The 26,309-nt window shown below is 35.8% G+C and overlaps 2 protein-coding genes across 9 annotated transcripts; one reads left to right on the forward strand and one right to left on the reverse strand.

Moving 5' to 3' along the window:
* Positions 1-1,679: 1,679 nt before the first annotated feature.
* LOC147399970 (protein TRM32-like) lies at positions 1,680-10,742 on the forward strand. 7 transcript variants are annotated; one of them, XM_086445550.1, is made up of 7 exons: positions 1,683-1,814; positions 1,925-2,002; positions 2,103-2,149; positions 2,743-2,954; positions 6,967-7,052; positions 7,308-8,946; positions 9,789-10,742. In XM_086445550.1, the coding sequence occupies exons 4-7, from the start codon at positions 2,810-2,812 to the stop codon at positions 10,475-10,477; spliced, it is 2,559 nt and encodes an 852-aa protein (XP_086301676.1). In that variant the 5' UTR covers positions 1,683-1,814; positions 1,925-2,002; positions 2,103-2,149; positions 2,743-2,809; the 3' UTR covers positions 10,478-10,742. The 7 variants fall into 7 exon arrangements, with proteins under 7 accessions (XP_086301674.1, XP_086301673.1, XP_086301672.1 ...); XM_086445548.1 differs by having other exon boundaries at positions 1,680-2,002; positions 2,733-2,954; XM_086445551.1 differs by lacking the exon at positions 2,103-2,149 and having other exon boundaries at positions 2,733-2,954.
* Positions 10,743-12,237: 1,495 nt separating this feature from the next.
* LOC147399971 (ATP binding microtubule motor family protein) lies at positions 12,238-16,753 on the reverse strand. Of its 2 annotated transcripts, XM_086445556.1 has the most exons (14): positions 16,368-16,752; positions 16,096-16,261; positions 15,586-15,979; positions 15,300-15,505; positions 14,896-15,206; positions 14,760-14,802; positions 14,443-14,508; positions 13,677-13,814; positions 13,500-13,590; positions 13,084-13,382; positions 12,951-12,997; positions 12,817-12,838; positions 12,665-12,727; positions 12,238-12,566 (listed from the first exon to the last, which is right to left on the reverse strand). In XM_086445556.1, exons 1-14 carry the CDS (start codon positions 16,598-16,600, stop codon positions 12,396-12,398), a joined length of 2,250 nt encoding a protein of 749 aa, XP_086301682.1. In that variant the 5' UTR covers positions 16,601-16,752; the 3' UTR covers positions 12,238-12,395. The 2 variants fall into 2 exon arrangements, with proteins under 2 accessions (XP_086301682.1, XP_086301683.1); XM_086445557.1 differs by lacking the exons at positions 12,238-12,566; positions 12,665-12,727; positions 12,817-12,838 and having other exon boundaries at positions 12,947-12,997; positions 16,368-16,753.
* Positions 16,754-26,309: the final 9,556 nt, after the last annotated feature.

A 26,309-nucleotide genomic window follows, 5' to 3' on the forward strand; every position in this document is an offset into this window, starting at 1 on the left:
TTTGTGGAGTGTTGCATGTAACTAAGGGATTTGGATGAGATATGATGCTCTAAGAGGTTAGTTGTCTCGTCCCAACAAGTCGAGCCTACGGGTTCAAAACTCCTGCCATAAAAAAATTACTCATAATGTCCGATAAAAATTGATGGAATTGAAATACCTCACAATGACCACTTTTATTATCTTACTTCTATTATACATAACGATGAAGATATTTGGAAAGATATTGCCTTTAGAATAAAAGTTAAATGGTTAAAGTGGATGTGTGCTTCTTACGTGATAAGTGACATACGCATACAAATCAAATAAAAAGAAAATGTTATAATAAGACCAACTATATTTTATGAAACTAGATGTTGAACGATCAAAAAAACATCATACTAATAAATTAATAACAATAGAGATGAGGATATTTAGATGAATGAATGAAAGGCAAAGAAAGATAAAATTATAAATGAACACATTGAAGAAAATGTAAGAATATCTTCTGAAGGTGACTAAGAGAAGAGAAATATTTAGCACCCTACGCTTTACCCTACACTTTACCCTACGTGTTTTGTCCTACATGGGTTAGAAGTTTTGAAATGGGCTGATTTTTGGTGTGAATGATCTCTACGGTTAGAAGATTATCTTCACAAAAAATCAGCCCATTCCAAAAATTCTAACCCCATGTTTACAAGTTGAAAAATCGTGGATCATCCATTTTTTGTAAATCATTTTTGATGGGGTTAGAAGTTTTGGAATGGGCTGATTTTTTGTGATGATGATCTCCAAATCACTCTATTCCAAAACTTCTAACCCCATCAAAAATAATTTACAAAAAATGGATGATCCACGATTTTTCAACTTGTAAACATGGGATTAGAAATTTTGGAATGGGCTGATTTTTTGTGAAGATGATCTTCTAACCGTAGAGATCATCCTCACCAAAAATCAGCCCATCCAAAACTTCTAACCCATGTAGGACAAAACACGTAGGGTAAAGTCTAGGGTAAAGCGTAGGGTGCTGAACATTTCTCTTCTCATAGTCACCTTTAGAAGATATTCTTACATTTTCTTCAATGTAGGACAAAACACATAAGGTAATGTGTAGGGTGCCGAACAGGACCCCTACGAGAAATGTTCAGATTCCCACTTCAATTAGAAGAAATATTCAACTAAAATATTTTAAAATAATTATAGAAAAACCAAAAAAATTCATGAATAAGGGTATATAGTGAAAGCATATATAAACTCACTTTCAATATGAGAAGTCTTGGACATAAGACTTTGTTGTTATTATGATTATATTTATTTATTTTGAAGACAAAAAGGATTTGTTGGGTACAGGTGAAGTTTCCCAATTCGATATGAAATTGAGTGACGTCGGGAGGTGTCTCGTTTCTGTAGCTACAAAAGGTGTATAGATGTCATATTTTGGTTGGAGATTAAATACATTGGGCCGTGTGTTATGTATAAAACAGCTTGTTGAGGAATCCAATGTATTCTAAAGTCCAAACAAAATGTGCCACGTAGACACCAATCCTATGAAGAGTACAGCGTTCTGTATCCTGCTCCTATGATAATGGTTACTTTCCTCTAAAGCCAAGTAAAAATGATCAACCAATCAAAAAGAAATAAGTACATACTTCAGATGGTCATGATCATCCAACTCAATTGACTGTTGTTAGTTGGTTCCACGTATTCTCTGTGTTCCATGCAACGAAACAGAAATGTGGAAAAAGAGTCGTTGAAGTCTAGCAAATAATGACCAATAAAGAAAGCGTAGGAACGAGAGAAGTTGGCGGGAAACAGGCGCCAGAGAGAGAGAGATTTGGGTAATTAATCCAATTATTTCAATCACTGTTCATTAACAAAGGATTAGTGATAATTTTTCTCATTCTCATCTCAAACCCTAAAATTCTCCTCTATTTCTGCAATTTTGAAGCAATCGCCATGGCTTCGGAGCACCGCAAATTCTTCGCTCATCTCTACTTTCTCCCCAGCAGCATTTCGCCCTCCAAAGGTATAATCTTTTTCTTTGTTTAAGGAGCTTTGATCGATCAACGCTCTTGAAATTCTGTTAATAGATCGAGATATCACGCTCTTCTGTTATCTATTATTAGGTATTCGATTGTTGGAGTTGAAACCCATCTCTTTGAATCCTCTCTCTGTAAGCTCTTCTCCTTTAGTTTCAGTTTTAGAAATAAGGATTTAATCAGTCGCGTTGAAACTGTATCCTTTTTAAAACAATTTGGGGAAAAAATCGTTTCTTTTTATTGCTTTATTTATTATCGGCATCAATGCTCAGTCCTCGAACGCTGTTAACAAAATTTCCTAAATTTCTTATGGAACATCTCACGTGCATGCATATATATAGTCAAAAAATTCGTTAAGTTCTCCTAATTAGGGGTTAGCCTATTAAATTGACGATTCCTCAATTAATTGTGGAATATAGTAAAAAAATTACCCTTCACTTCCAAAATTTTAGTTTTTTTCAACATTCAAACATCAAGAAGGAGATAGGGTTTAGAGAGAGGTTGAAGATTATAAGTTTTGGTAAGAAACCTTAAATAATATTTGTATAATCTCTGAAATTTTGTAGACTTTTTCACAAAATTTTCTCGAATTAACCAAATTGAACTCCCACAGAATAATTACCAAATCCGAACTTTGTTACTATGTGTATAACTGTGTAACTCTATGAATTTATCAGAGATGGGTATCCCCTTGTTTACAATTTTTTTATTTTTAAGTTGAAATCAGGGTTGATAAGATAGCAGCTAAATTCCTTTTGTGGCTCTTAAGTGGATGTTTGATCGTCGTGTAATCTATGGCCAAGAACTTGGACCGTAAATTCTCGGGTGTGCCATTTGAAAATCAACATCATCCAGGATGCATGTGGGGCGTATTTCATGTTCTCGGCTTTCATCAATGGCATAGCATCAAGAAGATGCTCCCATACAAGAGGCATGGTGGTGAGTAAGCAATCTTGAATTTCTCTTCCCATCATTGGGATTTTTCATCTAATTGAATTTGTTGGGACTTTTGCCTCTTTTTTCTGTTTTGGAAACACCTGCTCGATATGCATTCAATGGGGTATATATATAGTGTTGATGGAGCTTTCAGGCTCTCCATTTTATTAGGTTCATCCAATTTTCAAGGCCTTTTTTCGTTAAATTTATCATTTATGAAGTATGTTGGTCTTAAAAACTTTTTTCGGATTTTCGTAACATATTGATTTGGTTGTAGAATTCCATCATAACACCTTGAATTTCAATTTGAAATTCAATTTCATTGCTCTAGAACGTCAACGTGAATTCATAAACACTTGAAGTTCATTGGATATATGGTGAAGTAAATGTATCCAAAGGTTTCCATTAAGGATGAAGAAGGTCAGTTTATCGTTATCTGATCTTACCAGAGCTTGATTCTCAAATTCATAAACTAAATGCTTCTTCATCAACTCAGAAATTCACATCTCTGGCTCAGCCATAGTTGCTATATCATCCTTGTTATTAAGAAACAAGAGAAAAGAACCTCATTTGAATTCAGTGTAAGAAAGTTTTGAACTTGAAGATCTAAGAAAAAAAAATGCTCTGCACCACTAACTCATGATACATCTTAATGGAAAGAGCAATTATACCTCACTGAGAAGCTGATGTTTCACAGAATACAGTAGTCCTGAAATTTCCATTAGTATTGATCCCTTACACCACTCCTTCTGAATTGGGAAACTAAATTAATATGTTCAGGATCCATTGTCACCATTATTTTTATTATGTCTCCAACATTATTCATTCTTGTCACCTAATTCATGTGTGTGTATGGTGTTTTGAGGTGATGGGTATGATTTTTGGTTGTGTGCCTACGATATCCTTGTGGCACTGTATTGACTGTCTATATTCTTACATCTTTAACTTATTTTCTTATGATCAATATTTGTTTTCATGCTTTAAGTTCCTTTTGTAGAACATCTCCAAATTAGTGGAAGTTTAGCTTTTAGGTACATGTTGGGATTTGGTGATTAATGAAAAATGACTCATAAAAAAACATGAAATCCCAACCGTTAGGACACGAAATCTAACAGTTGGGATAAAACACTTATCTTGAGTATACATCATGCGTCTCTAAAATAAATCTCGATGGTTGGATTTCAAGTTTTAACGGTTGGGATTTCGTGTTTTTTATGAATTATTTTTCATGAGTCAGTGTATCCAACCCATTAATTAATGAGCTTCTCGAAATTGTTCAATATAGAGAGTCATTTCTTTTTAATTATGAACAATAATACATTATAAAAATATGGTGGTTGCAAGTTTATCAGAGGGATCGAGGAATTTGACAAGGGGGGACAAAGAGGCTATCAATGACATTTAGAATATTGTCATGGAATGTAAGAGGTTTGGGAGACAAGAGAAAGAGGGCGGCAGTCAAAGCTTTTATCAAATCAAAAAATCCAAGTCTAGTCACACTTCAATAGTCAAAATTACAAGTTTGTGATGAAAAGATCATTAAGGAGCTTTAGGGTGGAGATATTGGTTAGATTATCCTCCCTTCTTTAGGCTTGGTTGGTGGTATAATTGTGATGTGGAAAAAGGAATTGAAGCATGTAACCGATAGCTTGGTGGGGGCATTTTCACTATTTGTCTTGTGTAATTGCGCCAACGACCATTTTCATTGGGTGTTCTTTGGTATTTATGGTCTATCTAAAATCAGGGAAAGAGAGCAATTTTGGGAGGTTGGAAGATATTGATATTTATTGAGACAAACCATGGAGTGTTGATAACAAATGAATTTCTTGACTCAAGATCGAAAGAAATAAGGCCGAGTGGGTAGGAAAAATTGATTTGCAAAAAGCTTACGATCATGTGAGGTGGGAGTTTTTGGAGTATATGTTGAAAAGAATGGTTTTTGGGACAAAGTGGATATGGTGGATTATGAAGTGCACTACAATGGCTTCCTTCTCAATTCTTATAAACGGTAGTCCAACAGGTTTCTTTTGAGGCACGAGGGGCTTGAGACAAGAGATCCCTTATCCCCGTTTTTATTTCTTATCGTTGTTGAGGCTCTAGGCAAACTTTTCAAAGGGCATTTGATTTAAGGAAGTTATTGGGTTTCAGGGTGAACAATGAGGAGTATTGATTTCTCATCTTCAATTTGCGGATGATACCTTGGTGTTTCTAGATCACTCCAAAGGGCAAGTGTGTATTCTGCGAGTGTTACTGTATTGTTTTGAAGCAATATCCGGTTTGCATATAAATTTGAAAAAAAAAAAAAAACAAGTTGTTTCAGGTGGGAAATGTTTTTGATCTTCCTATGTTGGCAGGCACTTTTGGTTGCTCCTTTGGCACTCTTCCTTCTTCTTACTTAGGCTTACCCTTAGGAGCCCCTTTCAATAGCAAGAGTATCTAGGAAGGGGTAGTGGAGAGATAGGAAAATAAGTTAAGCATGTGGAAGGCGAGATACCTTTCGAAAGGAGGAAAGGTAACTTCGATTACGAGTACTTTGACCAATATCCAGTATTCCAATCTATTTCTTGTCCCTTTTCTTTTTGCACAGTTCTGTAGAGATTAAGTTGGAATGATAAGAATGGAGGAAGGAGATACCACTTGGTAAATTGGAAGTTGATTTTATACACCAAAGAAAAATGGAGGATTGGGGATTAGAGGTCCGAGGCTTACTAATAGAACTTTGTTCGGAAAATGGTTATGGTAGCTTGGGGAGGAAATGAGTAGTTTGTGAAGGAGAGTGGTACGGGCTAAGTACGGGGAGAAGAGATTTGGTTGGTATAGTGGCGAGGCCTTAGGCATGTATAGTTGTAGTGTGTGGAAATGGATTCTCAAGGTTGTCAACCAGTTTGATAGATGGATCACCTATAGAGCACGGTTAGGAGATAGAATTAGATTTTGAGAGGATGGATGGTGTGGTAACTTGCCTCTGTCAACTCAATACCCATCTTTGTAGGCTTGTTCTTTGAAAAAGAATTGCTTGGTTCTGTCTGATTCGTAATGGTATCACCGTCACTTGAAATTTGGGATTTAGGAGGAATTTCAATGATTGGGAGATAACGGAGATAACATCTTTTCTAGATTTCTTGAATTCTGCCCAAATTAATGAGAATGATCAATACAAGAGGGAATGGTTTTAGGCAAAGGACAAGAGATTCTCAGTTTGTTCCTTCTATAAACTTCTTCTTCCTTTGTTCGATATCTCCTTCTTAGAATCTATTGTTTGAAGTGCTTTTATCCCACTCAAGATTTCATTCTTTGTGTGGTTAGCTTCCTTAGGGAAGATTCTTACCTTGGATAACTTGATTAGACATGGTTGGATTACTCTAAATTCTTGCCCTCTTTGCTTAAGAGATGGGGAGTCAGATAATCACACCTTAATTCATTGTTCTTTTTCCCGAGGTATTTGGGCTACATTTCTCTCCATTTTTCAAGAGGAATGAGTTCTTCCTCAAAATTTCATCTCGCTTTGCAAATAATAATTAAAAACTTACCGTGACAGATATATATAAATTTTCAATGTTCCCTGCGTTACCCTAGCTAGAACTGAATGTTCTGCTGCTAAAAGATCTTTAGGCTTTAATTAACTATTTAATGCTGTTTTTGTAACTATTTTGTTTTTGAAGGCCACACAAATGTTTGTCACGCCTTATCTTGTAGTTCCTCCTCCTATGGAATTGATGCTTTGAATTCCTCCCTATGATAACAACTTACCTGTATAGGTTAGACTAAAGGGTGGTCTAGTAACAGCACATGGTCCTACCTTGGAGATCTCCTATGCCATATTGACCCAAGCATATGATTCCAACCATTGGATATGAATTTTTTTTCCTATCTGACCTTCCAAAAGAGTGTGATTGACTGGATCGTCAATATAATCTGTTTGGATCAAGTTTTGGCATAGGTAACCTCCTAGGTGGGATCTAGTACACTTGTCTATCCATGCTACGAGCTTATTAATTTTTTTTCTTATTTATAGGCATAAGGACTTCGAGAATGAAATTGAACATCCCTGATACCGGTGAAATGCAAGAGTTCATTGATTCTGAAATGGACGACTCCCTGGTAAGTTAATGTAAAATGTTCTTTGTTACAATACTGAGGGAATCCAATTAAGGGAATATGTTATGTACTTACTATAGAATAAAACGAGCAAAAGTTCCATTTTTTATTTTTAGTTTGTATTTTCATTTCTAGGGAACTTATCCTCATCTTTACTTTTTTCCATGGTTTTTTGATTTCTCAAGTTAATTTTAAACCCTCTATTCCGAATGCAAAACACAAAAGATGACACAGAATACTTGCATTTGAAATTCACAGATCCAAGAAAAGATGCACAATACTAGTCCAACCAGCCATAAGTCTAGCAAAGCCCGCATGAAAGAATTAATTTCTGAAGAGATGGCTAAAGAAGAGGTCCAGAAGCGTTGGTTTTCATCCCTTCCTTCACGTTTTGTACGGACTGATTCAATACATCATTTAGAACCTTCACATTGTGATCTCCCCGATGAAGTAAGAAAAGAGGGTGAAAGCCCCACTCATATCACCAGCTCATGGGACCCACTTTTGCTAAAGATCCTGGCAGAGTCAGTTAACTCCTGTAAATGGTGTCAGCTATATGGCCCAACCATGGATACTATGGAGCATAACCAACTCCATGAGCTCAGGAGGCAGATACTTGAGAAGCATGCACTTAAGGATAAATTATACAAAGCAACAGAAACCCTTTCAAAGCAGAAGGGTGTGCATGCTAAGGAGCTCCATAAGCATGTTGGACTCCACCAGTCGAAGGAGTTTCTTGATGCCTTGGAGATCTTTAACGTAAATGAGGAGTTATTTCTAAAAATTCTGCAAGACCCAGACTATGCTTTGGCACATCACTTCCCTGGCCATCAGGTTTCCAATGCAAAGAGAGGATTAACAAAGTCAGGATCGTTCCCTCTCCCTGATTTGTCAGGTAGAAAGTATCTTAGACCTAGCAAGCTCAAATACAAACAGAAGTTGCAAGCTAGAAACCCACCGTCAATGTTGACCACGGGTGAGCCTTCAGAAGATATCTATGTGAAGAATATACTAAACACAGACCACGGAAGACTTGAAGCTGGTGAAACTGGTTCAGATTTATATTCTTCTCCAGGTCATCCCCATGAGTTGAAGAAGTGGGGAAAGAATCGAGTGGTTATGAATCATTTCAAGGATATTAAACGAAGGATAAAACTTGCAATTAAAGAGAGCAGAAAGGAGGGACACCGGATTTCCATGGATGCAATCCTTCACAAAATTCCTACTTGTCATAGGAAGGGGTCTGCAGTTGATATAGATAGTAAAGAAAGTCCGAGAAGCAGTTATGAGAGTGACGTATCTTTTTCTTCACTTGGCAAGAGCAGACTTCACCGCATCAGAACATCGTCTCTCGATGAATCATTGGATAGATATTCTCAGTTGTATGACTCTAGTTTTGGCAGAGAAGCCAAGCGGCATCTCTCTAACAGATTGAAGTTGAGAACTGAAGATGGGGGTTCGCCGTTTGGTCATTCCCCAAAAGCCTTGGGAAGGATTCTCTCTTTACCTGATCTTGAATCTTACTGCTCTCTTCAAAGTGAAATGTCTGGTTATGCTCTCTGTCCAGGGACACCAACTAGGATTCTCGAGGACAGCGACATTACCTATACAGAAAATCGTAGACAATTAGATGCTTTTGTTGAAAGTGGAAGACAAGAGAACTTGGTAGAATTAGGTGCAAATAGTCTGTCTGACAGAAATGCTATCATGTGTGAGAAAATCGATGATATGGACAATGTGGAAAATGGGGAAGTCAGTTATGATTCTCAATATGAACAACAAATTGGGTCCCCAAATAATGCAAGTTCTAAGCTTGTGGAACTCAATCCGAGGTCAGTGCTTGATTCCTGTTTTCAAGAGGATATTATCAGCCCTACAAAGTTTTCTACCGCAGAAGGTAACTTTCCAATACCAATTATTTTCTTACCTTGGGCTTCAATGCATCAAATCGGCCTCACACCCATAGTGAACTGTCCTGATAGCAATATCATGGTTCATTAAAATTTCACCTTTCATTTTAAAGTTGTAAGATTAGGCTAATAGTTTGACCTAATTTCGTCATTCACTAATATTTCAATACAAGGGATTTGTACTACTGATTTCAGTTTGAACTTAAAAATTTAATAAATCAATCTTTGTAAGCTAATATATTAAATTTTCTATAAAACCAAATTTTTTGTTGAGGTAAGATTCTTACGTTAGATAATCTGATTGTGCGGGGATGGATCACCCCCAATTGTTGTCCCTTGTGCCTGAGAGACGGGGAATCGGTTAATCATATTTTAATCCACTGTTCTTTAGCGTATAATATTTGGTCAAATTTCCTCGAGCTTTTCCATGTTTTTTGGGTTCCCCCGCGTGAGTTCTCTTCTTTGTTAGTAGAATGGACCAGTAATGTTTTTCACACCAAAAAACGGATCTTGTGGGATATGCTACCGACGGCTATTGTGGAAGGAGAGAAATAACAGAGTGTTCAATAATAAGACTAGTAGCTCTCATGCATGCTTCTTGGAGATATTGGGCTTTTTATACATGTGGTCTAAACAGAACATTCAGTTCGCGGGGATAACATTTGATGATTTCGTTTTTAGATGGCAATCTTTTTGTGATTAATGTAGCTTAAGTTTTTTTCTTTCTCTCTCTTTTGGAGGCTTTCTCGGCCTCCTTGTATTTTGTTTCCTTCTTTATCAATATATTATACTTTTCAAAAAAAATTTATGGACTATGGTTAAATTGAAGTAGGTCCAGAGTTGAAACCCAAGCACATCCATCATGGTGAGCTGGATTCTTTGGTCAATCTTCAAGATCAATCCGTTATGGAGTCAATTAGTGAGGCTGAAACTACAAGGGATCTCAAGGATTTAAAATTTTCTAGCAAGCATTTTGACAATGACTTTTGTCATGTTCAAGTGGATACAAAGGATGAAGCTGACTTTAATTATGTGAGAGATGTGCTGAAGCTATCAGGGTTCAGTGGAAACGAGTACCTTGAAGCGTGGCACTCGCCTGACCAACCGGTGAACCCCTCTTTGTTTGAGGAAGTTGAGGCATTCTCACCTCTCAAACCCAATTGTGTTGGAGGTGATGTTGGCAGCAGTTATGATCACCAACTTCTGTTTGATATCATTAATGAAGTTCTATTAGAAATCTACGACAGATCGTTTACATATTGGCCATTGCCCTTGTCGTGCAATTGCCACATTCGTCCAATGCCTATGAGAGACCATGTTCTTGGGGAGGTGTGGGCAAGTGTTAGGTGGTACTTGAGTTCAGAACCAGAGCCAGACCCTTTATTGGATTATGTCGTTGCTCGAGATCTCTCTAAGGGTGACGAATGGATGAACCTCCAATTTGATTCTGAGTGTGTGGGACTTGAGTTGGAGGATATTATACTGGATGACCTCTTGGAGGAAATTATTTATACTTGAGTTTGTTGCTACAGAAGTCCTCTACTCTTCTTCGGCTTTCTTATACATGATGTTTTTGCCTTTGAGTGATTGTATATAGTTAAATTTTTTTTGGTCAAAGCTTCTTCCGAAATCACAGGAAAAGTTAAAGAAAATGTGGAAATCTTCTAGATGTATACATATTGTACAGTTAATGTTTTTGATACACAATTGAGACTGAGAATATAGAAACTCATGCAATTTTCTGTGTGAAAATTGGATTATTTATGGTTAATCAAATTTTATTTTTTGTGGTGTTGTGTGGTTCTAAGTAGTTGGTCTGTGAAATTCCTAACAAAGAGAGGTACAGTAAATTAATGTATCCATCTGGGAAGGGTCCAACCAGGCTACCGTGGTGGAGTATTAATAGCTATAGATTGGATGCTACCAAATTAATATGCTAAAGAGCCAAATCAGCGCATCTAGATACAAGAACATAAGAGTGCTTTCTTAGTCCATGTCGTCACGATCGTAGTGTATGCCAATGGACCCCAATTCATCAATCCAGTCCTTTCTATTGCAGGAACTAAATATCCAAAATTTAAATATTTGGAGTGTCACCAGAAAAATGGTTTTGTTTATTTATTTTATTTCAAACAGAAAAAAATGTCCATTACTCCTTGTGTTTCATGCACATTTGAATTAGGAATGATGAGTTGATGAGTCCAGTGTGGGGTTCTTCTTACCATTAATAAAGATACAACTTCCTCTGTCAAGATACTCTCCTCAAAATATTTTCTTAGAAGATTCAAATTGTTTACGATACATCTAGAATGAAGAGAAAGGTTGGGAGCTGGACAAGAATGGTGAAAGCAACAATAAGGGTAATGATGTTAGACTTTGACTTAACGGTTATAATGGCTTGTTTTCTTCTCTTTTGCTAAATAACTTCTCTTCTTAATGCTTAAAATTGAAGAGAGCTTGTTTACTGAATCTTAATAAGCAAAGCTAGTATTCTTCTTCTCTTCATGTTTATGTTCTTAGGCAGATTAAATAGAGCCAGTTTTTTTTTTTTTCTTCTCATTTTCTTACTTTTTTCAACTAGAACTTACCAGACCTTGCATGGGATTTGAGCAACTCACTCATCATTTTCAATGTATTTTATATAAAGAAAGAAAAACAATCTAGGGATAAGACTTCGATATTTTTTTTCCTATTAAAAAAATGATCAAACTAAAAAGTAATTGTTCTTTGATATATTTTTCTGATCTTTTCATTTTCCTTTTTTTATTTTGGATGCAAATGAAGTTCTGGGGTTCAGCTGAGGGTAGCATGTCTTGATCCAAATTTCTACCATGAAAATTTTATAACACATACACGGTCCTAACCATTCGATTATTATTTGTTACACAAGATGAACCCCCATAGCTGAGAATGAAGCTGCAAGTGCAGATCAAACTGCACCTGCGACCCTTGCAACTGAAATTGAAGGAGATGGACAAAGGAGACATATTTATGTATCATGTAGTAACAAACCTTGTATGGATCTCTGGTGTGAAGGAATAAATAGTGTGGGTATATTTCACCAAATTCTTTTTATTTTTTTCTAATTTGTAGATAAATGGAATTGTTATATAATTAAATGGAAAGACCCTATTTTGCTGCTGTTAAGGAATTGTTATATAAACAGAATTCTTGTGGGTAAAAACAGGAAATGATCAAGAAAAGCAGGCTTTCTAAACAAATGCAAACTCAAAAGAGTTAGAAATTTTTACATGGATTCAGAACAACAACAAAAGGAAGGAAGCGAAAAAAAGAGAAACCGTTTCAACTTGGGACAAGTAAAGGCCCCCCAAATAGCTTAATACAAACACCCCACTACTTCTAAAATACAGACATCACACGCTGTACTCAATAGCTTAATCCGCATCATCCAAGCTGTTGATGCCAAATCAAACAATCAAGCTAAGTCCATTTTAGTATTGCAAGTGCTCCATGAAGAATATGCACTTAGGTTGGAACCACTCTCATATGGTAACTGGTCCACTTGGTCGAAAATTCCTTTGGCTGCTCTTCTGAAAATGCCTTTGACCTGCTTGGAAGAGAGACCTATATTCTCCAAATCACACAGCTGCACAACAACAACCCATGTTATATTTGTGTTTGCAGTGTTACTAAAATAATCAAGATGCATAACTATTGTGCATGAAAGTTCGCTATTTTTCTAACCGATTTTAATGGAGTTGTTTCTCTGAGCTGGAGTATGCTATCTGCTCTTTTATGTCCAATCCCCTGATTGTAGGAATGAAAATAAGAGGTTACGAATATAAAAGAGAAAGACATTTTAATTCATTATTGAATGTTAGTCATAAGAAATGCACCTTTAACTTCAATAGCTCCTCTCTGTCATGGAAAATGAAAGAAGCTTATAAGGTAAGTGAACTTTTAGAAAACATAAAATATAAAATACAAATTGCACTGGAATATACAACATTGACAGAAAAATTCAACTTACTTGCTGGCCGAATTCAAGAATGCAACATAATCTTGAGCTAGAGAGCTCTGTACATCCATGAAAAACAAATTAAGATAAAAACGAAAATTTCTCAATATAAATTAAAATACAAGAAAAAGTTAACTCCACAAACCTTCAGATTGGAACTTCGAGCGTTGAATTTATCAAGTGGGGTGTTTGTTGCTTGGAATATATCTTTCTCAGTGTTCAAAACATAAGGTGTTTTGGGATCTTTTGGTTCGAAGAAAACAAGACGCGTTCCATCTTTGGATGGGAGATCCTCAAGAGGTTTAGTGTTTATATTGGAGTTGATGGGAGAAAGAACTTTTCTTAGAGATTTTTGTAATGCTCTAATATCACTAATTGATGGTGATCCCATAGAGTTAGGAGCTGGGTTGCTTGGTGTCTTTTCCTTTTCTAAAGAGTTGTCATCTGCAAGAAAAAGTAGAACAAAGTCTTAAAAATAATTTCAATTCCCTTGATAGTCTTCAAAATGTCTATGAACATGCATTACAAGTTCAATCAATTGCAATAGACTGGGATTCATACCGCAGAAAGAGGTTATTGATTCTAACACACTGGTCCCACCACTGTTAGCCTTGTCTTCTTTATGTTCCTCAGTTCCATTGTTGCCAGTCATCTGTGATGAAAAATCCATTTATCATAAAAATGTATTTTGTTTCTTCAAATCTCCACATTGATGAAGGGTAAAAAAAAAAAACCCACATTATATGAGTTTAAGTGATTTTCTTCACGAGGTGGAGTAACCACATCTTTACAGCTCTGATCTTCAGAAGTTTCAAACCCACCATCTTGCATAGTATCAGAGTGTTTTTGACAATCTTCCACATTGTGAAGGCAATCCTGTGGAAAAATTACTGTTACTACAAGAAAACTCTGGTACTTCCCTATCTTTAGAATGAGAATATACTCTAGGTATCTTGCTCATAGTTCACAATGGAGACTCTTAATGGGACATGTAAAGGTTGTTGGTCTCATCACCCATCTACTTAGATCGTGGTTTTAAATTTCATCTGAGACAGAAACGACTCGTCCAATACGTCTCGGTATTGTCCACCAATGAGACGGATAGACAAGTCAAACGTACCAGACGAGATTTAAAATCACGGTTCATTTATCTCATTGTTGAACGAGACGACTCAAATGTATCGGAAAACTCATCCGAGACGATTCGGTCTCGTTCATGGACAAGACAAGAAGTCAAATTGAGTTTTAAAACCATGACTTTAGATCTCCTATGACAAGAATCGAGTTAATCAAATGTTTGTAACTATTTGATATGTAACATCTTTCTGGACAGAAAGGCCCGCCTATTTATGTTTATTATCAACTAGTGTATCAACTAGTGTATAGCCATCAATGATTGACCCTGATCAAGATACGGCACCACCACTTGTATCATTTGTTAGACCATAAGCCAGACCAATAATTATTCCATTTGTTAACTGCATTAATATTAAGTTTATCATACCTCATTTGTAACTAGTTCAGGACCAACTGTTGGAGCATTTGAACAATAACTCTCCCTCATAAATATCTGGAGGAAAACATGAACATAGATGGTAAATCTACAATAACAGAACTATTTAATACTTGCTCACACTCATTAGCAAACTATGATGCAAAAATTTTCTCTACAACAATGCTAATTTCCTACAATGTGTCTATTAAAAAAATTAAGGGGAAAAGGTGTTGTTGAAAGATTGTTGCTCATTTGTTTCTTTATTTCAAATACCAAGTTCTACATTGAACAAGAGATTAAATAGTTTCAAAATTTTTTGCACTTACCTCTGTTGAAGAGAAAACTGGAGCGTCTGAATTGGATAGATTTCTGTAAACAAAAACAGAATCAAACACCAAATTAAGTGATGTGAACTATGGTAGTAGTCACTATTGTCACCATATTTCATGCATTTAGCCATACCTCTCTTTTGCATTAGATACACACTGATCATTAGTGGCCTTTCTTTTCGCAGACGTGTGACAAAAAATTGGTTTCTTTAGAGAACTAGTAGGAATGGGAGTTTTGTTAAACAACGGAGAACCTAATGCTCCCATTCTATGTGCACTTTTTGTTTTGCCCTTTGATTCAAGCCAAGCTTGCAGCTTTGCCTCCATGTCAATTTTCACCTTTGGAGTAACTTCTTTTCGGTCTGAAGAAACATAATTTGAAATCTGGCGTGACCGAGCAGCCAAACTGACAGTGTAGACTGATTCTTGATATTCTCCGGGATTCTATGGAGAAAAAACAAAATCATTAAATTTTAAGAGAATAAATATAAGCAAGAAACAACCTTGTAAGAACAAAAATGATCTTAAAATCCTTACTAGACAAGCAATCATCAAAGAACGGCTAGTTCCTTCAAGAGAATCCTGCAATATCCGAGTTAGTTTGCTTTCTCGATAGGGTACATGGGATTTGTTGTTATTGAGAGCATAAATCACATTCGACAAGGTGAAGAGAGATTGGTTGATCTTCGAACTCTCTTGGAGACGGATCCCGTCATTGCAAGTCCTTCTATTATCTTCGTTACCTGATTAAATTACAATATATCATAAACAAGAAAAACCAGACCTAAAACACAAGAAAACAATTTCGAAGAATATGAAGAACCTGCTAAGTCGATGAGGTTCAGCTTTCCCGTAACGAAGGACCCAGACCCATCATGAGAGGGGGAAGAAACAACAATCACGAGAACCCCATGACTTCTACTTGAGATATCGTTGAGACCTGTGTGAGCAACTTTCCTCCTTTGGATTCCACAAGAAAAGACTTGGTCGAATTCCGACATTGAGCCCACACGAACCCTAGAGAGTCCCCTAAGTTGAACCTGTCCATCCTTGTCATCCAACACAGAAACTTCCTTCGCTTTAGGTTCCAAGAGATCATAACACCTGTCCATATACACTTCATAATATGAAATCTCTGCAGAACTCCCAGAATTTTCGCACATTGACAAAACCATAGACATGGCTAGTGGCATGAGACCCGGTAGTTCATCAGTTCCCTGCATCATCATAACCATAATCTTATAATCTCTCAACAAAAATGCTAAAAACTAGAATATTTATAAATAAATAACAGAAATTTGAATTAGGGGAAGAATTAAAGATTTTGACATACTTGCATTGTATGAGTTTTACCACTACCAGTTGCCCCATAAGCGAAAACAGTGGCATTCCAACCATTAAACATTCCTGGGATCAAAGGACTAACTTCTTGTTCGAAGATCTTAATGGCAGTGTCGTCTTGCCCATAGAAGGAATCCAACTTGTAGCACTCGTTCCGGCTGTAACCGAGTAAAAAGAAAATTACCCAATATTTGAATTATTGACTAAAATTCACAAAATTTCTACACTAGATCTGTAAGATAAACAGAACAAGATTGGTCTCACCTGGTTTCTTGATCTTTGAGATGGACAACAACTTCGTTGGCGGAACCCCATTCTGGGTTGAGAAGAGACACACAGGAGATCGGGTTTCGGGTTTTGTCCAAGATCTCAGAAGGGAGAAAAGATCGAACGAATAAAACGACCCTGACCTTGGACATGAAATTCGACTGCGAGGGTTTCGAAGAAGAAGGAAATCTTGTTGTTTTGGGTGTCTTTAATATTGATGGAGTCGCCATTGAGATTGAATCAGATTAAATCTGGTAAAAGAAATTAAAATTTTGGAGAAATCAGAAAGGAATGAAGAGTTTCAGAGCGTCGAAATGAGAAGAGAAGAGTGTTTTGAGTTTTCGACCGTTGGTGTGGAAGAGAGAGCCGTTAATTCTTTACTTCGAATTTGATTTTGATTTTGATTTTTGAATTGAAGCGGGTTAATCTGAGCGTGCGGAACAGGCTCGAATGCCTGCCCACTTGAGATAAATCTGTGACGTGGATTTTTTTCCACGTGGAAAATTCGGAGTATTCTAAGAGAAATTATATTGGCACCCCAACTCTTACTTATTTAAATTATAGGTGAATTACACTTTGACCCCCTATAGTTTGGCATAATTCCATTTTGACTCTTTAAGGTTTTAATAATTCTTTACCTTCTTATTTTTTGTTATTTTTATTAAAATAAATAAATTTTAAAACGATGACTAAAATGCCCCACCTAGGCATTCATTGAACTCATTTTTTCACTGGCATATTTTTGTTTATAAAAAAAATAACATTTTAAAAAGAGCAAAAAGATCTTTCTAAAAGAATTTAACTATTAAGTTAACATTAATTTGACAAAAGGGGTAAGTGAACTCCTTAGATAACTATAAGGCAATTAAGTGCAATTATCAAAATATTAGGGGGTCAAAATGGAATTATGCCAAATCACATGGGGTCAAAGTGTAATTTACCCTTAAATTATGTATTACCCAAACTAAAATTTAATGCACGCCATTTATGTTCACATCAAAATTTTCTTCATAGAACTCGCACAAGATAAAAAATAAAAAGAAAAAATGTTACGAATTACCACTATCGACAATTACCCATAAAAAAAAAAAAGTTGACATTAACGAAATCATCTACTTTGACCTCTTAATATTGATCTCGTGCTTTTCTCTTTTCAATATCTCTCGCTCCCTCAAAGTGAAGAAAATATTCAGACCTAACGTACTTACCTAAAGTGAGAAAATAATTTTCCCACCCTACTAATGTTTTGATTTTTAAATTTAATCATAGTGTAATAAGTAAAAGTTGGACATGTCAATAGAAGTTCTCGTTCTTTATCAGGAGGACAATATAAATTTTCTACGTCATCCTACATGGTAGAAAGGCATCTTAAAAAGTACAAAGTTTGTAGTGTCGAAAAAGGCTATGCGGGTATATACTGCCGGACCATCAATTTCTTTTGGATTCTTGGGATATCTCGAGAAAATAAAATAGTAAGATTAATTATCGTTCATCTTATATATGTTTTGAGGGATACCCCTGTGTTTTCAAATTGATGACATGCCCCCTTCATCCTAGCTAGGTCGTTTATTCTCTCAGCCAAAATCAATCGTCTTTAACCTATTGTAGACCCCCCAAAATTGCACAACCTTAGAGTTGAGGTCTAGAGAGATTGAGAAAAAGTCCAAAATTATAAACGGAGAGGAAAAGCCCTAAAGCAATACCCAACCCAAACTCAACCCGTTACCCAAACCCATTACCAAACCAAAATCCAAACCCAACTTACCCCCTTCCAACCTACAACTCAACTCACTCCTCCTACCCCCACAAGTATGTTATGTTCTTTAGCCCATGGACTCTCTCCATAACGATAAGTTTATATTTTCGATTATCAAGACAAAGGAAAAATAAAAAAGAAGATAGCCAAGACCACGTCTCATGAAGTGGAGGTCTTGAGTTTGAATTCCCCCTTAAGGGTTGTTCTTAGGGATTTATCCCAAAAGTTACCTGGTGGGTGTAGAGGAAAGGGGTTGCAGATGCCCAAAGGATTAGCAAATGCTTTAGAAGCCATGATACTTAGTTCAAAAAACAAAACAAAAAATAAAATAAAAGAGAAAAGAGGTATGGTTTTCTTTTGGGCTTCCATTGATGTTCAAGAACAGAGTTTTGTCAGTTGATCTTCACATTGTTTCCACCATGTTGAGATTGAGTCTTTTTCGTCTAGATTGGAAGGTGTCTTGTAGTGAGATTTAGTTTACCATTGAAGCTTAAAATAAGTGGCAAAAACTAAGAAGAAAATCAATGTACATGTGAACTGTTTCTAGTTTTGAAAAAATGAATTATTCTCGGAGTTGTGTTGTGGTTTTTCCCTCTCTCATTGAGAGGGTTTTTCCTGTAAATCTTGGTGTTATGTTGTTTGCTCTCTGTGTTAGATTAATTTACACTTGACTTGCTTTGCTTGTTTATGGTGTGGTAATTACATTTTTTTTTTCTATTTAGTTTATTGTCTCTTTACTACACACATAATCGGGAAAGTTTTCATCATTTCCAATATTTTTCCAATCTTAAGTTATTTTTGTTGTGAATTCTGGTTCTGGTTATGTGTTGTTGAAACAGTAGATTATAACCAATAAAAGAATATAAAAAATTTGAAAAAATTGAAAGAACTTATCGGTGACTAAGGCACAGAGAAATCGTTGTCCTTAAAACCAGTTTCTGGTTTTCAAGATTAAACAGTCACGGTCTACTAATCTTGCACTAAAAAATAGTAGATCTACAATGAACTCAACCGGATCTGACGTTTTACAAGCAATAAGGTTGTATGTAAGATGTTATCTCGAAGATAACAGTGGAGTGCATAAGAAGAGAGAGATCAAAAAGGTTTTTTTGTGTGTCTCAAACATTAGGACACGATTTAATTTTATAGGTAGTAGGCCCAACGGTCTAAAAAAGCCAATGGTCCACAATAGTAATTGTAGCCCGTTTCTGAACGTTAGAGAAACTTGCACCCCCCTTCCCCGCGCGCATCTCATGTGCTCACACACACTAAAGTTTTCTAACAGGTTGGCCCCAAACACAATGGGTTGCAGTCCCACAGTGCCTTGGGCAATTATGTGCGCGAGAGGCCAACTTTCTTTATCACTCACACTCAAGCAATAGAAAGAAAATGATCATTTATTAGTTGAAAATTATTCTTGTATTTATTCGATGTGGGACTAAAGATTTGAAGAGTTGTCTTTATAACTTTCATAACCAAGAAAACAAAGAGAATCTTTGACTTTCAACTTATACAGAAAAGGGAAAAGCTCTATTAATTTAAGTTCCACTAATTAAGGAAATCTCTACACTTTACAAACAACACTCAAGAAGTCTTGAGTTCAAACCTTGTCCTCAACAAAATACATAAACAAAATACTATCTTCAAACCTCAAGAATAAGATGAATTTTTAGAGAAGTGAGAAGATGGATTTTTACATAATTTACTTGTAGCAAATCCATCTACTATTCTACTATTACAAATGAGGTGGCACAATTTGAATCTAGTAGGCTATATGCTACGAATGAGTTTATCAAATTTATGGACTATTAGTGGAACTCTTCTACCTATTTTATTGGGATCGGATGAAGGAGAGATCGTCCAACCAATTGTTCATTTTATGCATCTTTTCCTTATTATTTTCTAATTGATAGTTTTTTAATAGTTTCCATTTTAAGGGATTCCTTGTAATCGGATAGAGATTAGGTTGTTTCTAAATTGCTTCTATTTTATAAAGATCGTCGTAGCTACAAATAGGATGACAGTTTGGAGGATTGAATAACAAGATCATTTTTAAAATTGGTTCCTAGGTGTGATTTCCTTAAAATAAAATAAAAACTCAAAAGTTTCCAATGATTTTGTTTCTCTTTCCTTCTTTCCTACAAAGTGTGAAGGGGATCGTTACAAGTGGTATCAAAGCCACTCATCCTTTCTGCCACGATAGCAATATCGAGTCTCAATTCTAAAAAATTTGATGAAGAATTATGCCTTGTTAAAGACAGAACAACGCGCAATTCATGTGAGACATGACAAAAAATTAAGAATAGAATTTGTAATATATTGAGGTTTTCCCAAAATCACAAGCATTACATTCAAAATTTTAAGAACACAATGACTTCTTTTATTAAACAAAGAAACTATAGCCACAAAGAATTAAGCATAAAATTTGTTTTGTATTCTAATTCTCTCAAAGTCACAATTGTTATTTTTAGGACTAATGACCATCCAAAAACACCCTTCATTCGCAAAGAAACCAAGACCCCAGAATTTTCCAAGACCAAAAAGGAGTTGGGTGAGACAATTATCTCACATTCTTTTAGTAAAATCAGTTTACTTTCTTTTGTTTGAAATTTCTCTTCTTTTTATTCTTTTTTGTTTGGGTTCTTGAGTATACAATTTAACATTTTTTTCTTCTTCTTTTATGATATTTTTATAACAAATCAATTGCAAATGTAGAAAATGATTAAGGAAAATATTGAAGCTCATGACTATAGATATTAATCTCAATTGATGAAGAGAAACATAGATAAATTATTGCCCAAGTGTAACAATATTTCTGGCACATAAAAAACGTTATGAATAGATGTTGTTGTGCAGATGTTTTTAATTTTTTTGTAGAAACCTATATTTTCTCCTTAAATGTAGTATACATTTAGTATGTTTTGAACTCCAAACTACCAACTTGTAATTAATATATAAATTAACTTAATATTTTACCATTTAAACATCTAATTAGATTAGTAACTCAAAGGAAGTTAAAGTCTTAATTAAAGAAGAATTTCCAACAAAAAAGTTCACACAATTCTTGAATATCTAAGAACTCTTTGTTAGTACTACTTCTTATCCAGATAAATAGAAGTCTAGGCAGTTAGTATCCCATAGTTATAGATGCTCAGTTTTACATTGCATAGGACATCAAAATTGAATTAATAAAGGAGGGATTGTTTAATAAGGGAAGGAGTCAAAAAGAGTACACTGGGATCTGTCTCCAAACCAACTCAACATTAGACTCCAAAGAGAAAGCATAGATCTGACCCGTTTGCACAACCGAACGTCCTTCGCTCGGACTGAAATCCGGTCCAGGAAATGTTGGCCATATGCACGTGTCATCGACTTGGCAATCAAGAGTACTAAACTGAGAGTCCCCTATCACCACCCACAGCTCGTCCCCTACACGAACCAATCTCGCTCCATATTGCCTCAACCTCTGTCTCTCCATTTTGCCTTGGTTCGGATACAATCCAATCAAAGTCCATCCAGCATTTTCTAGTGCAGAAGAACCCAACTGGATCCATATTCCGACCCATTCCATATCCGTCCAAGTCAGCAATAACAAACACCCATCTAACACTCCAACGGTGAACCCATCTGGTTCCATTGGCACAAATTTGTCGACAAACTTCCATACTTTCGAAATAGGATTGTATATCTCAGCTGAATATGGTGCTTCTTTGTTACCACCAACAATATATAAGTTGTTATTGTAGGAAAACCCTGTAGCGGATGATCTTCTCTTCTGCATTGGTGGCAGCATTTCCCACTCCCCTGTCGTGAGGTTCAATCGCTCCACCGAATTTAAATAAGCGGATGGATCCACATCTGTTAATTTTGAACCCAAGACATTGATAAATAGAGCACTTATATAAGTAGAGTCGTGCTGGGGTGACACAGGATTTACTGTGATTCTTACAATTCTGACGTGGAGATGTGTACATAACTGTAGATGGTTTTTACTCATATTGTGAGGAAACACATCTATAGTTAAGTGCACATCCCACATCAGAATTGTGAGAATCGCAGTAAATACCCACCACGTCAATTTTAGTGAGTCAGTTTGTCATTAATCCCTTTCTAACCAAAATCCCTTGATTTTTCTCTTAGAAACCGAGTTTTAAAACCATGCTGTCCAACAAGTTACTAAAACGATAGGTAGTCCAACACTTTTAAGTTGTTTTCTTCTTCTTTTTTTCTTTTTTGGGTAATTTTCTCAACAAAAAAAAAAAACTGGTACTTTTTTATGATTAACTAAGACTTTGATTCTTTTTTTAGTAATTTTCCGGAAAAATAAAAATATGAGAACTTGTATTGCCTGTGAATTGGTGTGCTATTAGTAAAAGTTGATGTGGCAATAGAATCTCTCAAATAAACATCAAGAACAACATGAACACAGGAGGGAAGAAAAAAAAAACATACATGAAGGGTTGCCTTGGTACCCGCCAGCAAGATAGAGGAAATCATCGACAATGGCTCCAGCCGTGGCCACCAGATTACGAGATTCACAGTTCATCTTCGAAACTGTATCCCACATGTTGTCTTGAGGAGAATACATGTATAGGTAAGCAAAGGGTCGTGGAGAAGGAACCACAAGAGCACATAAGAATTTCCCAGTTGTGGGAATGATGGTGATGACTTGAAGATTGAAAGATGGGGTTCGAGGGACAACCACAGCTTTGAATTGGGATAGAGAGGATTCATAAGCAAACCATTCCCAAGCTGTATGTGTTTGTGTGTCATTGTGATGTGGTGGTTGAAGTGTGATATCTTTGTTATGATGTATGTGTTTGTCTGCAATTTCGACGATTGCGATGTCTTCGAAAATACCAATATCTGATACAGGGAAAATTGTTTTTGTTTTTCGGCGATCTTGTGGAGATGAATGCGGGGTTCTACTTAGATACCACATCTTGAGTTTTGGATGGAGAATACGATGTTGAAGATTTGAGAACTTTTATTTTGTTTTGGATTTTCGATTTGGAGTAGAATTAGGAAGGTTTGTTGGTGGGTTTGTAATTAAGTCATAGAATGACTAGGAGTGAGGGTCCATTTGATGGGCGGTCAGGATTAAATCCAGATCATCATTGATGTGGGCCACCACCAATAGTATCTATTTTATGACGAGATTTCAGCATTGGTCGTTTGTGATCCGTAAGAGTGTTCTTGTTGTTGTAGTTGTACTCTTGTGGAGACTTACTTGTCCAACTTGGATGAGACGTCTTCTTTCGATCTTTCCTGAAAAATAAGAAAGGGTCGTGATACAATATTTTTTTAAGTTGTGCTAGAGTGACCTCAGGATTGTACTTGCACACTACCCAATTAGGGTGTGCAATATCAAGTACAATCTAGGTCACTTCAGTCTTATTTTATTTTATTTTTTTATAGAATTGCTAGTGGCAGTCCAACTTTTAATTATTACACCCAATTTCATAAATTATTTAACATGTTGAAATTAAATATTAAAACACATTCTTAAAGCATTACAAAGGTTTGGCTCAAATTATAATATTAGTGTAATAAAACATTATAATACCTATTCAAACAACTTCAATAGTTATTTACAATTATGATTAGGTTCTTGTTTCAAATGGAAACAAATATTTACTTTGATCTTTCGATTCTCGTTGTGGACAAATTATGCAATGAAGATTTCCTCAAGTTCGGTAAAATTCATAATCGAGCTTGAGAGGAACCCCTAGAACCATGTGATGGCACCTAGCCTCAGAGCAAGCAAGAAGAGTTTGCACATTAAAGCATTATTCCCTTGATACTAATGTTGGAATTTTAGACGGTAGATTGAATTTGAAAATCACTAACCTTTAATATCCATTGGGTATTGACCTTAAGGTAAAAAACGCAATCTCTTTTTTTGCTTTTACTTTTGCTTTTTTTTTACTGTATTCCTTTTTTGCTTTATGCTTTAGTTGAAGTATAGTTTTTGTTCTAAGTTATTTTAGTCCAACATGACTCGGAGTAGAGTTAATTTGCAACTCTTAAATAGTTGTACTTCTATTAATTTTAAAGTTAATAGAGGTAGTGGGCCAGTTCACCCGTGGTCCAAGAGGAAAACTTAAGATTTCAATTGGAATTTGGATTCATCTGTCCGAAAATCTTAACGTACTCGCGCAGGGGGGTGCAAAATCTCAGATTTATACTTTACGTGAGTACGTGCGAAGACCCATTTTTGCTTTAATTTCTAAGGCCCATTTTATTTAAATTTTCCAACACATTGGTATTTTGGTATCTTTTATTTTTGTGCCTATTCTGAACGAAAATATGTGTGACTGTCTAAACAATCACTTCCTCTTTTTATATAAACACTTTCATTTAGTTGATTTAAACACACAATCCTCTTATCTCCTACTCCGTAATTTTCATTGTTTTATCGTCATCAATATACTTATATTTTACATTGTGAGAGCACACAATCTCGTCTAGTTTGAAGTTACGTTACAATTAAAGTAGCCTCTTGAAACGTGGATTGTTGTATCCTGGAGAGCAAATGCCTACAAACTGCAGAACTATAGTAGGGGTATGTGTTCCAAAAGATCCTTAGTATCGTCTAACATCTCAAACTTTGGTATGTGAAATACTCTTGGGGGATCGACTGACACGATCGCCTTTGAGAATAGGGTCCCTTATGAGTTCCCACATTATGTTCCGAGTAATCCTCTTAGTATTTCCTTCTCAGGTGCTTTCGTCATCCCTCATGAGCAATAAATCTTCGACCTCTTCCCTGTTCATAGGCTATCGAACCAAAGTGTTCCCTGCGATAGTCCATGTTCTTCTTGAATCCATTGTTTGGTCTGGATTTGTGCGTTCAATTTCTCCCGCATTGGACCTCCTTTCATAATCCTTTGGGTCATGGTCATCTTCGCCCTATGTCATTTCTGCTACCTACTAACATAGCTCTTTGTTCCCTCTTATCAAGGCCTATATCTCAGCATTTTGCCTTTTGAGTCCTTCCTGCATATCTGCTCTCACTTGCATGAGTAGATGATGCATGGCCTGCATGGGATTCTAAGGATCAACAAGAGCTTGGGGTGCACTTTCTCTGTTCTTAATTGTTTCTTATCTTATTCTCGTCATGATGATCGTTTCTCCTTGTAGAATTTTCCACAAACAATACCAACTTGTAGATGTAAAAAGCTTGCATTACCGCAAAATCCTCACTAATTACTTTTGATTTACAACCTTGGAACTCCTAGGTGTGCCTACACTACAGCATCTCCGATGCCCAAGTCAGATTAAGTACAAAAAAATTGCTCATGTATTTATAGAAGAGAAACCCTAGGATATCATTTGCCAATTTCATCCTTATATGATTTAGAAAGTAGATCTTGATTTGGAATGTATTTAATCAAAATCATGCCTTTATTCACTCCTTCATTTTAGGGATTTCCCTTAAATGTCTTTTCCTATTACAAAATATCCTAATTGGATTCAGATCGTCCCTATCCCTTGTTAACTCTCATCTTGTCTTCCCCGACCATCCGAACTCTGATCTTACTAATGGACTTTATCGAAATGTTCCGAGAAACTTCATCTAGTTGGATTCAGATGCTTTATTCTCAGAACTCATGGAGTTACATGGATCTCAATGTGCTACATGTCATTCTTTAGTGTTTTACAAAAAATATCCTCTACAATTGTCGAGATTAAAAATTGTAAATCGTTGATCTCAACATTTGAACTTGAATCACCGAGATCAACAATTTGAATCTTGAGTTCTTTAATGTGAGTTCGTTATTTTATTGGGATGAAGGACATTAAGAATGAAATATTTTATTAATTTATTATCAAGATACTACCTGTAGATAACCCACTTTGCACTAACCTTTAGAAAAATAATCCTAAATTTCAAAATCTCAAGTTGATTTCAATTAAGAGCTTAAATCCCTTCAACGAATCGGCATTGCATAATAATTGTCACTCTGCACTTCACTTCATGCATTATACACACATGCATCATCTCATATTGTTTTGCATGCCCAAACATTATCTTTAATCCAATCTAATTTTATACCCATTCAACCCATTGCTCCAAATCCATAGTTCGACCCAAGTTCATACCTAGTCCCTAATCCAAACCCATTATTTATTATCCAACTTATTATGCATATATTTACCCAATACCAAGTTCATATTCA

This window comes from Akebia trifoliata, chromosome 6 (genome assembly GCF_017979445.1).
Source record: "Akebia trifoliata isolate Shusen 1 chromosome 6, ASM1797944v1, whole genome shotgun sequence".
Lineage (NCBI taxonomy): Eukaryota > Viridiplantae > Streptophyta > Magnoliopsida > Ranunculales > Lardizabalaceae > Akebia > Akebia trifoliata.

Excerpts from the sequence above, each read along its gene's own strand:
- LOC147399971 (XM_086445556.1), bottom strand. The coding sequence starts at position 16,600 with ATGGCGACTCCATCAATATTAAAGACACCCAAAACAACAAGATTTCCT. Across the intron at positions 16,262-16,367 it reads CTCAAAGATCAAGAAACCAG|CCGGAACGAGTGCTACAAGT; the intron begins GTGAGACCAATC and ends ACTCGGTTACAG. Across the intron at positions 14,509-14,759 it reads CAGTTTTCTCTTCAACAGAG|ATATTTATGAGGGAGAGTTA; the intron begins GTAAGTGCAAAA and ends GTTTTCCTCCAG.
- LOC147399970 (XM_086445548.1), top strand. The coding sequence starts at position 2,810 with ATGGCCAAGAACTTGGACCGTAAATTCTCGGGTGTGCCATTTGAAAAT. Across the intron at positions 2,955-6,966 it reads CCCATACAAGAGGCATGGTG|GCATAAGGACTTCGAGAATG; the intron begins GTGAGTAAGCAA and ends TCTTATTTATAG. Across the intron at positions 7,053-7,307 it reads CTGAAATGGACGACTCCCTG|ATCCAAGAAAAGATGCACAA; the intron begins GTAAGTTAATGT and ends TGAAATTCACAG.